General features: G+C 33.3%; 1 protein-coding gene across 1 annotated transcript; it reads left to right on the forward strand.

Moving 5' to 3' along the window:
- Positions 1-9670: 9670 nt before the first annotated feature.
- On the forward strand, positions 9671-11920 carry LOC137748804 (WAT1-related protein At5g07050). The gene is made up of 6 exons (XM_068488991.2): positions 9671-10076; positions 10199-10315; positions 10444-10693; positions 10798-10959; positions 11050-11201; positions 11496-11920. The coding sequence occupies exons 1-6, from the start codon at positions 9811-9813 to the stop codon at positions 11734-11736; spliced, it is 1188 nt and encodes a 395-aa protein (XP_068345092.1). The 5' UTR covers positions 9671-9810; the 3' UTR covers positions 11737-11920.
- The last annotated feature ends 6325 nt before the right edge of the window (positions 11921-18245 follow it).

An 18245-nucleotide genomic window follows, 5' to 3' on the forward strand; every position in this document is an offset into this window, starting at 1 on the left:
TGTATACTCACCATTCTATTTATCATCGTTAGATGAGTTTAAATTTTGAGATTTGTGCTTAATAACTACACGAATTTCGAAATTCAAACTCATCTAATAGTAACAAATGGGATGGTGAGCATACACCACATTAAATGATGGTGAGCAAAAATGCTCCCTTTATTTAAAGGTCGGATTAGTTCTATTTTGACCTAAAAATTAATTGGGCAGATACGCATCCATCCCCTCACTCATTTGCTTCCCTCTTTCCCAGTTTTGTCCTGTATTCATGAATTACGTGAACGTAATTATTATTGTTGGTAATTAACCATTTCGAATTTAAGATGAACCATGCATGCATGATCGTGTATATGCATGAGTCAAGGAAGAGGGAAGGACCCTTGTGCAAATAGGATTACCCTTATTTCAATTAACTGAAAACTACTTTTGGACCAAACGAAAAAATTAAAGTAACACTTTAATCAAAAGCAACTTAATTTCCAAGAAATTTAAAACCATAGACTTAAAAGGTGTAGGTCCAAAGTAGAAGAAGATGTCATTCAAGTAAATTGATTAAAACATGATAGTGATCACTGATCAGCTAAGTAATGGACTTTTATCTCACTAAAAAAAGTTATTGGAATTAATTATGAGATATACATGGACAATCCACCAATTGCAGAAGCCCTATACATTAGAATCAAAATTCTATTAAACGGGGGAGTATGATGGAACAAAATCATCAGTTGCTCGCCTTCATTACGTTGTCAATTATTTTTTATTTAAGTTTTCTTTTGTCAAAAGGTAGAATGAATGATTTATTTATTGTTAAATACTAACTTAAAAAACGAAGATACATTGACATCGGTAGCCAAAATATTTAATAAAAGCCCTATGGGTTTAAAATGATCCCATGATTAACCAATTCTCCCTAGCTAGCAGCAAAGGAAGCAATAGTATGTGCTGCCATGTTGGTATTCTCTGACATTTTTCATTGTTTCCGAACGATCTTCAATATATTAGTGCATTTTTATTTTTGCCCAACTATGCTTCATTCCAACTTCCAAGTGTTCTAGAATTTAAATCCTAATACCTCAGGTAGGTTGTTGATTAATTAAGTGGTAACAAATCACATTTTTTCTCTAAGCCCTAATTGTTTGGTAATCAAAGATAGAAGCAACATACGCATGAACTAAATTACATGAACAAGACAGCCTTTGCTCTGGTTCTCTACGTATGAGGTCGATCAAACAGATCAACGGAAGGTTGTGTATTTGTAAGCTTTAACTATTTCACCTATTGCGCGATGCATCAAAACTGAAGTTGGGATGTCAAACTTCATTGCAAAAAGAAGAGAAGAAGAAGGGAGGTGATTAGTTAGAGAAGTATATACAAATATATGGACATTTTTACCCCTACATTTTGATTGGAAAACAACTAGGCTTTGACATACAAGAACCAACATGCAGATCAGGTGAACATGCCTTGATCGACAAGCTATAAAGTTCACCTATGAAATAAATCTTACCTTTATTTAATACGGAAAAGCTACTGCACAACAAGCGGGAAATCCTCGAGGAATAATGTTAAACTTTTCACATTTTTCATATTACATTTGCATCATCTTTTTATTAAAGATAGATTTACTAACAAATGTAGGTCACATTTTTATTAGAGATGGTAGATTTCATTATAAAACCAATTGGTGATATGTGGAGTAGCCTAACTTACTTATAAGCTTTTGCAAAGTTTCTCCTTTCACCAATGTGAGACTTGTTTACCCCACATTCTCACATGCTCCCTCACGTGTGATGAATTTTCAAGCCAAGCACGTCGATAACATGAATTAGGTGACGTGGAGCACATGTAGCCATTGCGCTTCATACATGGGCCAACCTGGCTCTGATATCATGAAGAAATTGGGGTTCCTCCATAAAACCAATCGACAATATGAGGAGTAGCCTAACTACTTATAAGCACATGCAAAGTCTCTCCTCTCATCAATGTGAGATTCATTCTTAACAAGCTCCTGACACATGTGGTGAATTTTCAAGCCTAACACATGGACAACACAACTTGGGTGACCTATAGCATGTATGGTCATTTGGCTTCACACTTGGGGATAACTTGCTCTTATACTATGAAGAAAGTTGAGGTTCCACTATAAAACCAATTGGCAATATGGACAGTAGCCCAACTTATAAGCTTTTGCAAGGTTTCTCCTTTCACCAATGTGAAACTCTTTTACCTCACATTCTCACACAAATATGACATGAAAAATGTGGTAAGAATAGCTTTGCACCATTTCAATCACATTAAAATATAATTTAAACTAAGCGACACATCTATGTTTAAAAAAAATGACTTGTCTATTTCGGTAAGTGATTTGTCCAAACTACCCTCACTTACAATTGTGATTCAATCTTAGTAATATATAATTATTACAAGTGAAGATGAATATCGTTAGAACGTTGTATTAAGTGGCAACATTTCCTCTACTATTTAGTTTCACCGGCATATTTTCGTAATTACATATTGGATTTTATACGCATTAATACATGACCATGACGAGAAAACTAGTTTGCTTTTGGTTTTCTTGGCACTAGAAGCCTGGGAAACTGAATATATATGCAGTTTGTTTTTTATCTTCTTGCTAGGTAAACTAATTAAAATATAGTAAGTTACCTTCATGACGCTAGCTAGCTAGCAAGGGATAGTGCTGATGGAGTTTTGAGCTCCTATTGTCCCACATCGGGAAACAACAATTTGTCGAAGGCCTTTATATAGGTCAAGTTTTTTTTATTAGTGATTAGGTGTTCGGTCATTTGGAATGAGGATTGAGGTTTGGACCACTAATTATGGGGATTTGGCTTGATGATTATACTATAATATTAATATTAATTAATCAAGATAAGTGTCTTTGACCTTGGGGCACTTGGGGCCAAGGAATTAAAATTAATCTGATCAATTAGTTTTAATTTTGAATTAAGTTTTGAATTAAATTAATTAAAAGTGTTTTGATTAATAGACACAACTCTTTGGAAAGAGTTATATAGCTTCAAATATATCCAAAAGGTATTTGAAGAGGTATGAAAGAGCCTATAACTGGAGTCCTCAGTTCCATTGATAGATATCCTTTCTTCATCTTTTTCTTCCATACAAAATTCTTAGAGAGTAAGCATACAAAGCAATTCGCTAGAATTCTATAATCCAATGCGGGTTGCAGAATTAGGTAGTTGTATCCTAGTCGAGCAGACATTGTAGAACCACAAGCACAAGAGTGGGACGGAAATACTATTCGAAGGACATAGCTTTTGCGCTAGCCTCTACTTTCGATTCATTCAAGTTAGTATTATTATAATCTTTGTATTTATTGTGTAATTGTATTCTGTATTGCAAGTGGTTTTGAATAATAAAGTAAAAGTATTTCGATTCTATATTTCTGTTATTTTGTTGTTTCTAAATTGTTCTCCAATAAGTGCTTCACAGATTCTGGATAAGGCGACATGAAAGTTAAATCCTATTCAAATGAAGACATTCTAGAAATACTCTTTGGTAGTAATTTAGAGAAATTATGTCGACCAGAGAAAACATCAGAAAGCTTCGAAATAAAGGAAAGGAAAATGATAAATACACATTTTTTTAAGCATGTCATTTACTACTATTTAATCATGTGAATTATTTGCATTTAATTTATTCATTTCGATGGCAAAAAATAAAGAGAACATGTGAGAAGTTTAAAAAAATATGTGTAAAAATTATGTCCGTAGAAGAAAATCAAGAAAGAAAAAAAGAAAAGTCAGACAAAGAAAGATATAAGAAACAGCTTTGTTTTCTCCCTTTGAGAAACGCCTGGCAAGTTCCAACACATTTACAGCCTTTGTGGGACATGCTCCCAAACCCACTCTCCCCACACTTCACTGGCCGGCACACATCACATTTGCACTTGTACTCAATTGGAGTCCAATCACACATTTTTTTGAAGGTGTGAAACACTCAAACACCCACGACAACTCCTTTGCCTCCCCCTGAAATATTGTTTGCTATAATTTCCCTAGACCGATGCTTATGATCCCCTTTCATTTCAACAAATTGCGCAAACCACTAATATTAGCTACTACTCATTTATTTGTTTTTCTTTCTCCATTATCCATATGTACAGGTCCCCTCGGAAATTTGTCGAGTCACGTATGATCCACAATTGATATGCAGTGGTCAAGTATAAAAAGATTGTATCGATGAGATTTTAGTGTGTGCACTGTGCATGTTATGCAGATATGATTCTCAGAGGCCTCTAATTCCCGTATGCGATCACAAATCATTTGAGATGATTGGGGGGTGATTAGACGCCCATTTATACACTTGGTTGATGCTCCACTTGAGAGTTTCCAAGACTTGGTTACCAGCTGACAGTGAGACTAGTACTATGTAGTGGCCAAATGCAGAAGCTGTACCAAGTTTCACTTGCAATCAGGAACAAATGGACATTGCGAGCCCAATGCATTGTATCTATTTCAAATATTTCAGGATGTATAGAAAAGCAATAGTGGACGTCATACACTTAGTGTTTAAAATATTCACGAAATTGTCGATATTTCCGTCTAAATGTCAAGAAAAATCAAGGATCGATATGGAAATGGAGAGTGAAATGAAAACTTGAAATGGAGAGTGAAATGAAAACTTCACCCTATATTAGTTCTTCGATATTGATCGTCTATGAGACACCTATCCCAGTGGCCATCCTACCTCCATGTGTTTTTAATAAGTTATGAAAGTTTATGTAGCTTTTGAGTAATGCTCTTTAAAGATTATCATTGTTAACATACTCTGTAACAAAAGTGAGATCTACATATGGTAGTAAGGCCTACTTATATTATAGATTGTAACAACAACATTAGTTTTGTTCGTTAAAGTAACATTATTACAAATGAATTAGGGGAGGGGTGCAACAACTATTATATATCCTGTCTTTCAATTCAAATTAGATATGATCTATTGACTAGAAAATATAAGAAACCTTATTACTGAAACTCATCAAAACTTTACTAGTATTTACACTGAAATATCTCTAAAATCTTCCAAAATTTTCAGATATTGCACCAAAATAGAAAAATAAGATTACTGAATTATCAACCTCGCTAACCACTACATAAAATAGATGCAAGGGTAGTGTTATTCACACACTCATTCTTACTTCTCATACACATTTTTTAATTTTTGGTCATCGAATCGAATGAGTTGAAGAAGATCAATGACTAAAAATGAATAAAGGTCTTTTGAAATTAAAAATAAATGTGTGAATAACATTTTTCTTAAATATAACAAAAGGGAATGTTGTGCCAATATAATGCTGTGGCGTAGAATGCTTGCTTATATCGTCAATGTGGATAAGGTTGAAAGTTTTGCTGCCATCATCAAAGTATATACCTCCACAGTCTACCATTATCATTTAAAAATTAATTTCCTTGATTTTGTTATCTGCTGGGATATATGTGTGTGTGTAGATATATGTATATATATGTATCAAATCCAGTTTGTTCATGACAGTAAGAATATGGTGATATATAGAAAAATCAACATTATTTACCGATTCACATAAGAAATTTTGCTAGAATCTATTGCAATTGAACTTTTTTGAGAAATTTTTCTCTAATTTTGATTAAATCTGAGTAAGTTGTTAGACCTACTCATTGCAAATTTTCATAATTTCCATTAAACAACAGCCGATCGATATTTTTATAAATTTACATATCGATATTTTAGACACTACAAACACTACGTATAGTGAAACAACGTAGTAATAATTTGGGTGGACTCGTCATTCCATGTTAGCATGTCACGTGTTAGATTACCTAGGTGGATATTTGAATGTATCTAGAGATTCGAAGTATTTTAAATTTCTAATCCCATTTCTTCCTATATTTTGCAACACTTTAATTTGATCAGATATATTCTGAACTTTTATAGTTATTTACTAATTGTATGTATCTTATAATCAGGTTTTACATTTTTAACGTGTTCATTGTCAGTTTAGGATATAGTTATTCATTACATATTAAATCAAACACATTTATTATTCAAGTAATGCTCTTATAAAGGCTATTTAGCTAAAATAGTTTCTGAGATTGACATAACTCATTACTTTGGTTCCTAAAATTTGAAATCGATAGGAGTGATCCCCGAGTTTGTTCACCATCAATCATTTTGGTCATTCCATGAAAAATCTTCATTAAATAAAAGATAAAATAACAAAAATACCTGAAATGTTATCAAATCATTGTGGCCCATTGTTTATTAAATTAAGGGTATGTTTGTCATTTTGGTCCTTATTTAACAAAATTTTCATGAAAATACCAAATTGATTGATGATCGACAAACTCGGGGACCATTTCTATTGATTTCAATCTCATGAACCAAAGTGAGAAGTGATGTCAATCGCATGAACTATTATGAATAAAAAGCCTTTTATAAATGAGGAGTATGATCTTATTAGTATAAAACTTAAGAGAAATTGAAATTTTCTTTGAATCCATAAAATGTCTCTCTACACTCATCTTACTCTTTACACGCATATTATGTTTAATTAAACAATCAAAATCTTTTTAAGCTCAATTTACTAACTAAATTACCCTCATAAACCCAATTCAACATGTAAATTTATCTTTACACTCATTTGAAAAATAAAAAACCAAAATCAAAGCATTCTCTCATATGACATTCTCTTCTTCCAACAGTTACTTTTAATGGAGTCTCTAGCTATCACCCTCTCTACAATGTTGCTCTTGATAAATCTTAAGTTGCTTTGTGTGACCATGTCAAACAAGCCGTCCCTCTAAACTGCCCTCTTACATAAATTTATTTGCACCTAGAACTAGTTCGAAGGAAGATAGAAGAAAAGCTAGTTGAGAGAAACTCCATTTGGTGAGAAAACTTCTTGTTCATTTGTACTGGGTGCTGTTATTTTTTGTGTAAGAGAAAGAAGCATGAACATAAACATAAAAATTGTGTTGCTGATCAAGTTTTAATAACGTGATTTGTACGGGTTGTTGTCTTTTTTTGTTAGGGTTTGATTATTGAGTGTGAGTTTATTAATAAATCTTATTTTTATCGTTAATTTCATCTTGTACTTGATGGTAACTATGTAAGAGGGTAATAAAAACCTTTCACATTTAAAATTTAAGTTGAGTGTATATAACTATATATAGATTATATGATTTCAAATAAAAATGTTCACAACTTATGTGTTTACATGTATAACCAGCGGTGGAGCGACTAAAGAAATAAAGCGTGAAAATTATGAAATTTTTACCGTAAAATACTAATGGGATGGACTCAGGTTTAATTGCTGTGTTTTCCACAGTGAATAATAATAATAATAACAATAATAATAATAATAATAAATCAATCAATCAATTAAATATCTTTTTTTCTTCGTCAACTAATATCCATTCAATAATATAGCATTGGCTTTCTATATCTCATTCCTTTCTATCATCACTTTTAAGCTCGAATTTGATACCTTCCCATTAGGATGTTGTAAAAATTTGGAAAACTCATTAAAAAGAAATAGATCAATGCAATTAACACGTTCGCTTTTTAAATTGCTAAATGAAGATATATAACTAAGGAGTAAGAGAGAAGTAAGCTAAAAGGATATTGGAAAAAGAGAAAAAAATTAAAAACCACAACATCGATGGTTAGCATTAAGAAATGAGATGTCCATGCACAAGTTGATCATGATGAATGGAAGTTTTTATATGACGATTTGGCTTTTTAAAAATTTAAAGTTGGATTGATCGGAGGGTGTTGATTTGTTGAGACAAATAAGCACGCCAAGGAACCGATGTTAGCTTTCGCAATGCAATTGGTCGGCCTTATTAATTTACTAGCAAATGGGGTTAGTTCTCTGTCATCAAAAGCTTACGACACCCTCACCACTTTGATTACTTTGATTGCCTTGTCAAGAGAATGACACGCGTTTTCCACCTCTCCTAGCTCAAATAAGGTCAAACTTATAGGTTGGGAGTATTTCGTGTATTCGGAACAACGTTGCTATTGATCGATAATATTATCTTTTAAGAAAAGTTTATATCACTTACATTTGATCTAGTGGAACATGGAATCTACCTCAGTAATTATAGTTTTATTTCATAAATTTTCATTGGTGAAAATGTCTTATGGGAGAAATATCTGATAGAGTGATACCGCAAGAAGGATACTGCACTTTAGTTTGTAGGCTAAGGTGTCGACTAAAACCACATACTTTTTAAACCAAACTTTTGGAGGAAAAGCATCTTACACAAATTTAAAAATACCATGACATTCTAACACAAGTATGCTTTGTAAACATGAAAATCCTATAGCAAATCAAACAAGAAAATGTGTATAAAGTAATATTATTTGTATTAATGTAAATGTAGGGTTACAATCTCACGGGTTTGACGATGAATACGGAAAATTTTCTGAGTCTCCTTTAGTGTTTGGGTGTTTTGAGTATTTGTTCAGAGTTTCAAAGCTTCAGCATTTGGGCGTGATTGATTTTTTTGGCCCCTTTTCTTTGTCTTTGAGCCTTGTATATATAAACTCTCCAAGCTTTGCTTATAAAAGAACCAGGACTTGATTTGTGTCTTGATTCGTGATTTGTGATTTTACTCCATCAATTAATATTTGATTTAATCAAATAAATCAAATTAAAATTAAATTAAAATCAAGCAAATCAATGACTCATCCGCCCTCACATGCCACGTAAGCCCTCGTATGCCGAAATTTAATATGTTAGTGAACATTTAATTTTCACCGAAATTTGCATGTCTACATGCTTAACTAAGAATACGAAATTTCAGTTGCTAGATGCCTTTTTTTTTATTTTTTTTGGTGCTTGTAAACTTTTTTTTTTTTAATACATCGATATTTTTACGGTAGGAGGAGGGGGAGTTCGCCTAAGCCACATAATGGGAAGCCTAATTTGGTAGCGAATTCGTCATCCACAATATTCTAACTTAAGACCTCTCACTTCTAAGTGAAAAGAAATACCACCAGACCGTATTTAAAATTAAAAAAAAAGGGCCGGTATTGTGTATATGAAGAAAATGTCTTTGTTCATTTTTAGATTCTTGAGAAATGCAAAATCTCAATCTTTTGTTTCTTTGGCAGAAAAGTAAAATCTCAGTCTCTAACTCTAGCGACGTGCGTGTAACTCTAGCACAACAAAATTAATAGAAAAGTTTATGTACCTGCAGGTAATTAGGTGAAGAATCGAAACATTATCCGATCGATATGTACCTCTGTGTGTGTGTGTGTGTGTCAATATTTTGATATGTATGTGCAGAACATAATATAAATAAAAAAAAGAATGGAATGAAACTACACATTTTCCATTACTACTATAGGAGGGATTTTTTATACCAAAGAAAATACTAAAAGTGATATGATTCTTATATAGGAATCTTTAGCAAAAAATTGGAATATAAATAGAGAGACGGAGAGTATTAAAGAAAAAGAAATACTTAATGGAAAGAAAAGAAAAGAAGACGATCTAGAAGTACGGTTCATTTCTTTAATTCTGACATTATTGTATAGTGGATGTTAAATTTGTGAAAGCTGGGTAGCAAGTTGAGAGTGACGGTGAATGGAACAGTATATATCAATACGAACAGTTCCCTCCCACCTGATATAAATAGGTGTGGCCACTCCCTTACTCCTCTCTAGGGAGAAACACATAACCTCCTTGAGTAGTGGTTTGTTTCCTCTCCGGCCTTGTGTTTTTCTCAGTGAGATATATCAGTTCTGGTTTTAATTAGCTAAGTCCTTTAGTTTTTATTCTCTTCAAAAATGGAGAAGGCTGGTTGCTTCGGCAGCTTTCTTGAGAGCTCAAAACCCTACTTTGCGATGATCTCTCTACAATTTGGCTACGCCGGTATGAACATCATTACCAAAGTTTCTCTCAACAGAGGAATGAGTCACTATGTGCTTGTGGTTTATCGACATGCCTTTGCTACTGCTATTATAGCCCCATTTGCCTTCTTTTTTGAGAGGAAGAAGCAACCAAAAATGACATTCTCAATGTTCATTCAAATATTTATCCTCGGTCTTCTCGGGTTAGTTACTATATATGTTAGATCAGTTATACAAATTAATATGTTTCTCTTGTCAGAAAATTTGATTAATATTTTCCCCCAACCATATCAACATTATTAACCCTACGCCTTTCATTGTGTAGTCCGGTGATTGACCAGAACTTCTACTATGCCGGGTTGAAGTTTACGTCTCCAACGTTCTCTTGTGCCATGAGCAACATGCTTCCGGCTATGACTTTTGTCCTGGCCGTCATATTCCGGTAAGGGCACAATAACTATCAAATACGTATACATGCAATAATCGCACATTAATTTATAATTTAGTTGTTAATGATCATGATTAATATAGTATATATTAATTAATTTGATTTTTTTGAATGAAAATTAGGATGGAAGTGCTAGACATCAAGAAAGTAAGGTGTCAAGCAAAGGTCCTCGGAACCGTATTGACAGTGGCGGGGGCCATGCTGATGACCTTGTACAGGGGGCCTATTGTAGAGATGTTGTGGTCTAAGTATATTCATCCACGAACATCATATGTCACAGATACCACTGGAACTGGTGACAAACACTGGCTTTTGGGATCCATTATGCTAACCATTGCTACTCTTGCCTGGGCTTCTTTGTTTGTGTTGCAAGTAAGGGTTATAGAACAAACAAATTCTGCATTTCGATCGTTTTTTAGTTGAAAACTATTTAAAATCTAAAAAATTTGTTTAATTTGTTTGTTGAATTTATGCAGAACAACGCGTTGAAGACCTACAAGAACCATCAGCTGTCTCTCACTTCAATGATATGCGGCATAGGAACTCTTCAGGCTATTGCTGTTACCTTTGTGATGGAACACGAACCCTCCGTCTGGAAAATTGGGTTTGACATGAACCTCCTAGCTGCTGCCTATGCTGTATGTTATAACAACTCTCTCTCTCTCACTCTCTCTCTATCTCTCATGAATAGTGAAACTAACTTTGTTTTTTATTTTCTTTTGTTAAAGGGAATTGTCACATCAAGCATTTCATACTATGTACAAGGGCTAGTGATGAAGACAAGAGGTCCTGTATTTGCAACTGCATTTAGCCCTTTGATGATGATCATTGTAGCAATCATGGGTTCCTTCATCCTGGCAGAAAAAATATTTCTTGGAAGGTAATTAATTTTCTATTCCCTTTAAAAACCCCGTCTTTGCATATATGCCTGTGTAGGACATTTCTATTGCTTTCTAGCACCCTTATCCACAAACACCATTCTCTTAGTGTAAATACACACACCCACACAAATTTGTTCGAGTGATGCTACTTGGGACCTATTTCTTGATCACGTTATTGATTACCTCTGTAACATTGTTAATAATAGCCTATAACTATAACATTTTGTTTTCAGTCTTCGTTAACATTTCTAATCCCCTCTTGGCTGATTTGTTAACTTCGCCTGTGCGTGCAGTGTACTAGGAGCCGTGTTGATCGTGTTCGGGCTTTATGCAGTCCTGTGGGGTAAACACAAAGAACGACTGGAGAAGAAAGAGGAGGAGATCCCTGAAGCAATAAAGGGTTCTCAAGTTAACCGCGTGTCGATGTCCACCATTAACGGAGATGTTGGAGCTCACAACAAGCTCTCCTCCGTTGCTATTTCAATGCCTATCACGGAGCCCCCCATGAAAGCCAACCCAAAGCCAACTGCCTAAATTAGAGATCATCATGCATGCATGGCAATGGGCTTTTTTGTCTTTTCAGCACCTCATTTTCTTAAGAGTTTTAGTATTTAAATTTTATGGGGTTTTGCAGTGCTAGCTTTATCATGAATGTACTGTGTTATTGTAATGATTTTGAGCTAATGGAATTAAGAGAATCGCATTGCCTCTTTTACAATTCTCAATTGGTATCTCTCTCTCTCTCATTTGGAATATTTGTATGTTTGTGACGCGTGGCATAGTTGCTTACGTGTGATTCAGATTCCACTAAGGGATACTGCATGCATGCGTGGTCGACACTGAGATATGTTGGGGCTACCCTTTTAGCTAGTTGAGTCCATATTGGCTAGTTCATGTTCCCAGAATCATATTTGATTTGTATCCACTATTTGCATCCGATGCCTCATTCCCTTGATACAATTTAATTCCACCATTATAATATTTCTAGTGCAGAATATATATATAAACACGACACCAGCTACCAAATGATTGATTCCTTCATCAATCATATAACAAATATATACAGTATGCTATATATTAGGACTCATTCAGATATTTTGTTTAGTACTTCGTGTGCTTATGTAGTATGTATAAACAAAATTACTTTTAGTTTATTTCATTTAATTTTTTATTATATAAACCATAACTCTTGCTGACACAGAACCAAACGCAATGACATTCTAGGATTTATATAGTCAACCCCACTTAGTGAGAAAAAGCTTTGTTGTTGTTGTTGTATAAACCATAACTCTTATATTTGGTTCTTGCACAGTTGCAAAGATATAAACACTATTAATCTTTAACTTGAGTTGCAATTCTTTGCATAAATTAAGTGTTTTATATATATATATATATATATATATATATTCTAATTTGTATGAATTCAAAAAAAAAAAAAAAAACTATAGAGCATAATATTTCAATTGGATGACCTATATTTATTGTATTTCTAGTTATATATAGATAGTAATAAACAAAAGATTCTAAATGATTTGAGTCTTGATTTAGCGGCTTAAAAGGATGAATAGGAACTTGATAAAGAACAAATTAATCATGCATATGTTTTCTGACTTTTTCTTCTTATTGCTACATACGTTCGAAGGCGTATCATGTATAGCTTATCACTATACGTTCGAAATAGCTAGTTAACTGCATGCATAACGTTGCTTGATGAGAAATCAAATCCACTTTAGCACTGTCTTGAATTAGTTCCTCTATCTTTCTTCCATTGTGAAGACAAAACTTCTTTTTTGTAAGAAGTTATGATGCGTTGAACTAATATTATCCCAAAATTAACCATCAAAGGAATAACTATATTAAAATAGCATATGAGGATATAGCTAGGATTTTGTTTTAAAATGCCACAACACAATTGAAAGAGATCTACCACTTAATTAATATATGTATCAGTTTATAGACAATAACTTTCTCAATGTTAGAGGCAATATAAGAATGGTTGAGCTTTTCACACATCCTTTTTTATCTTTCACACATTTCTTCTTAATGTTCGTAGTCAAATCAAATGAATTTGAAGATGATCGATGACAAAAGTTAACATGAATATGTGAAAGGTAAAAAAAAAAGGTATGTGGATGGCACCACCTATAAAAATATATGTGGTTAATAATGGAAAATATTATGTATATACATATGTATATGTATGGTTATTAACACACTGTAGAAAGATCAGTTTCCTTCAAACTTGTGTGTCCATTATGAAGACAGTACTGTTAAAAGTCCCATTCTTGTTTTTAACCTACGAATTCTAAAATTCCATCTGACTGCATACTAACAAAGTTGAAGGTCATATTGTAAGATGATGCACGCGTCGTACATGGCTGTCATTTTCTATTGCAATGGCTATTCTTTCGCCATCTCTTGGCACCTAATAAATAAATAGTAAATTATTATGTGTATAATATTTTCTATAAAATTATTAAGATGATAATTAAGTGCACCACCAAAGTACTTACCGATTTGATAAGTTCTTTTAAAATGACTAAGGCTTGGTTTGGTATTGAGGTGATTTTGAAAAAAGCTGGTATCAAAAAAAGCTAGGAGCTGTTTTTGTGTTTGGTAAACATTCAGCTTCAGCTTTTTTTTACAGTTTTGGGTGAAAAAAAGCCAAAAACAAGAAGCTGCAAACCCAGCTTTGAAAAACCAGTTTTTTTTTCACATCTGTTTTACATAAAAGTTTACCAAACACTATAATACTGCTTTTTTTTTTCTTTTCAAAAGCACTTTTACAAAAAAGTTTACCAAACACTCTGCTGCTTTATTTCACAATTGCTTATTCTCACAGCACAGCAAAATCAGTTTTTTTCAAAGCACAGCCACACCAAACCAGCCCTAAAAGATCTTTAAAAGAAAATGTTTTTTTTTTATTTTCAAAAGCACTTCAAGTGCTTTTGCGAAGAAGCATAAAAAAGCATTTCAAGTGTTTTTCAATATTCACTTGCGTTTTTACCAAGGATTAGTTCCAAAAACATTTTCACCACAAAAGCTTTCAATCATTTTAAAAACACTTACAAACGAGTCCTAAGTTTGCAAGTCTTGTTGCTCTCAATATTTAAGTTTTCCAAAGGAAAAGAAAAGGAGAAGTTTGTAATATAAATATTCAAGCAACCAATAATGCTTTTGTTTTAGTCAGTTTTATATATACCAATAATTGTCTCAATGCATAGTACAATTAACACAAAGTAATCATTTGATATTATTAAACTTAATTTTGGTTACCCAGTCGGCAATGCATTCAGCTTCCAAAGCCCTTTAAATTTGTATATATCTTTCCGACCAATTTCATAAAGTGTGCTTAAAATTCCATGAAATAGTAATTCCAAAGGATCTGTAGTTAATTCCCATTATCCACTGCACTCCGTCACTCTCCACACAGCATATAAATTTTAAGTGGACAAATTGCATCAGTTCCTTATTACAAAGAATATCACCCACAGCCATGTAGATATGCGGATATCTATCTGCTTTCACATCATCAATTACGCAAGATTACCCCAATATATTCTCTCCTCGCACAAAATGGTTGATAATTTTCTGGATTATAACTCGCTTAATTTTTTTCTACTTAAAAATAAAAATAAAAAAACAAAACTTATCAAAAAGAAAAATGTATTTACTATTACTTTTGTGAACTATATTATATTAATTTTATCTCTTACGTGCACTAAAATATGCAGATATGGACATGAATGTGCTTTAGCTTTTAAACATGCCAGTATTTCAATGAAAGTTTATCGAATAAAACGTTCTTTTGGCTGCTTATAGTATTCAATTTTCATCTTTTCACCATATTAGTTCTAGACGTCTCTACAAAAATGTGCCCCACTTGGTTCTGAAAATGCCCCAAACAGGTTTCATTCCACTCAGAAATTCAGAATCTCTTTTTGTATTATTATTATTATTTAAAGTATTTGAATTGGTATTGATTCAAAGGAGACATTTAATTCACAAAATATATAAAAACAGAAGAAAAAAGTTCAGAGCTAATTCCTAAATTCCTTCTTGTGCTTTTAGTTGGATCCTAATCTATGCATGACCAGCATGAGCACCAATTTGGGATCATCATGCTGTGGTGCAGATCCTACTCATCAACTATACAAATCATGGTTAACAAAGCCAAAAACAAAAAAACTCAAGTAATGTGTTTACAATGGACGTATCAATTAGTTAAATAATTCCATTTAGACGCACAATATAATATTAATATGTTTGTTAACATAAGTTATTATAATATTGTCTCACACACGGTAGACATGCCATTCGAGTATCCACCCATTTTTCAGAGTTGAAATAATACAATTACAAGCGTAATTATCTGCATGCATGCATGATGCATGGCAACCGCTAGGGTTTGTTTAATCATATTCAACAACTGTTGATTCTCCACATACTAGTTGTAGCTGCCGTGTGCTGCTTTTTGTAGTAGTCAATGTTGCTAAGTATCGTGGAGACACTCTACATTCATCAAAACCAAATCTGTTTAAATTATTCCCACTAGCTGCGACGTACTTTAACTTATATGCTATTCGATTTATGTTTCTCATTTTCAAATGGAAAATAATAAACACACCCTCTTTTTATTACATGCTAATTTTATTCATCATTTTTATTTAATTTATTCAATCTGATGATAAAAAAAATGTGTAAAAAAATTAAAAAATATGTACGAAAATCAGCTCTCTTTGCAAATTTTTATGTATATCGCGCGCATTCGTGTTTCTATCAATCTTAGGGGTTTATATAAAATATTAAGAAAGCAATTGTTCATAATTAGTTTGGAGAAACTTTATTTTGGTCGAGTTCTATATATGATTATTAGGAGGAGAGGCACGAAAAGGTAAAACGATTGAAGTATTTAGAACCCACTAATAAATATCTAGCATAAACTAAAAGTTTGGTCTAGAGGCAAACTCTGATACTTTAACAAGTATTAGAATCCAATACGAAATGTTTACAGACATATGGCTGTGAGTTGGCCTCGTGGGTTCCGTTAAACTATCTCCATCATCAAACCTAATGTACGAAACTTCAAAATACTAATTAAAAACTTCAAAATAAAAAAAGGAAAGAACAATTAACTATTAAAAACATAACAGAAAATACTAATGATTAAAAAATGAGAGGAATAAGAGTTACTTCTTCCGGATTCGTCGAAAATACGATTCTAGTTTTTTTCTATCTTAATATTCTTTCGTGAGGATACAAATACAATAGTCCTGCTCTCCTAAGGTTCTCATTTCTAGGACCTGTGAGGACCAAATGCATATTAACTACAAAATCATATTAGTTTAGATTCAAAGCCTTAAATATTTGACAACTTATTTTCTTACAAGTAACAGTTATATCATATTCATTTATTCTTACAAGTAACAGCTTGGGAGGACAAGGAAGGATCAGACCAACATCAACTAACAATTTTCATATCCAAGTAAGTTCTGCAGCAATGTTAGCGAATGATCTATACTCTGCTTCAGTTGATGTCCTGCTATTGTGAGTTGTTTCTTGGCACTCCAATTAATGATGGAGTTGCCCAGGAAAACACAAAACCCACCTGTGGATTTTCTATCAATGGAGCAACATGCCCAATCATCATTTGAAAATGCATTTATAATGAGAGGTGTAGAACATTTAGAAAACCATAGTCCAAGATCCAAAGAACCTTTGAGATATCTACGAGTTCGTTTCACTACTTGGAAATGAGATGCACTGGACTGTGAATGAACTGCCAGACAAGGTTAATTGCAAAGGATAAGTCTGGTTCATATGAGATACTGCAATCCACCAATAGGAGATCTATATTCTGCAGGATTCATAAGCAGAGGAGATGAATGATCCAATTTTGAAGTACTCGGTGGAGTAGAGCAAGGTTTCGCACCATCCATTTTTGCTTTCTTGAGAAGATCCCATACATATTTGGTCTGAGAAATAAAGATGCCAATGGTGGATCTTTTAACTTCAAGACCAAGAAAGTAATGTAATGGTCCAAGATCTTTAATAGGAAACATGGCACTAAGTTTAGAGATAGTATCTTGACATTCTTAAGAAGAAGGTCCAGTCACAATGATATCATCAATATACACTAGAACAAAAACCAGTGAGGGAACCTTTTTGACAAATAATGAGTGATCATTCTGGGAACCAATGAAACCAAGAGAATTTAAAGCACCATGTAATTTAGCTTGTTTCATACTATAGAGGGATTTATGGTGTTGACAGATATGATGAGGCTTAATTAAGCCTGGTGGTTGTTTCATGAAAACAGTATCTCAAAGATTGTCATGTAAGAAGGTATTTGCTAACATCAAGTTGGTCAAAAACCAATCACATTGAACTGCTAATGTGAGAAGAAGCGTGGTACTTTCATTGATTGAATAATAATAATCTTACAAGTGGTATTTATACAAAACTCAACACACACACTTGTGTGGACAGCTCAGCCTAACAAACAAAACTAACTTAGCCAAAACTAACTCAACAAACTAACAAACTATTACAAGAAAATAACAGAATCAAAACCAAGCTAGGTTTTATTTTTTACAAGAGAATTGTCCTTAGTACTATCAACATCCTTTCGACGAATTTGTCGATTGGAATTTGGTTAATCGAAAATAGTGATTGAGATGTGCTCTTTAGTTTCTTTGAGGAACTGAATCGTCCTTTTGAAGAACAACATAGTTAATGGGCATTGCGTTATGTGCCCTTCCGCTTTCTCTGCGTTCATTTCCATCTAAGACTCCATGACAGCCTAAGGGTGTACTCGACTGATTGGTGTGCCAACCATGGTGTTAGCATTGGTGCTCTGTCCCAATGGCTTCTTTGTAGAAGGCCTTGAACCAAAAATTGCCTCTTGTTTTGCATTAAATTGTTCTAGAAGCCGTTTTTTCTCCTGTAAAGATTAACCATAGGCCAAATTGTTATTATCTTTCTCCTAATTTCGATTGGCATGCCCCGCACAATCCATAAGAGCAGCAGAAACAATGAATATG

Source organism: Pyrus communis, chromosome 2, assembly GCF_041283825.1.
Source record: "Pyrus communis isolate YQ-2024b chromosome 2, ASM4128382v1, whole genome shotgun sequence".
NCBI classification, from domain to species: domain Eukaryota; kingdom Viridiplantae; phylum Streptophyta; class Magnoliopsida; order Rosales; family Rosaceae; genus Pyrus; species Pyrus communis.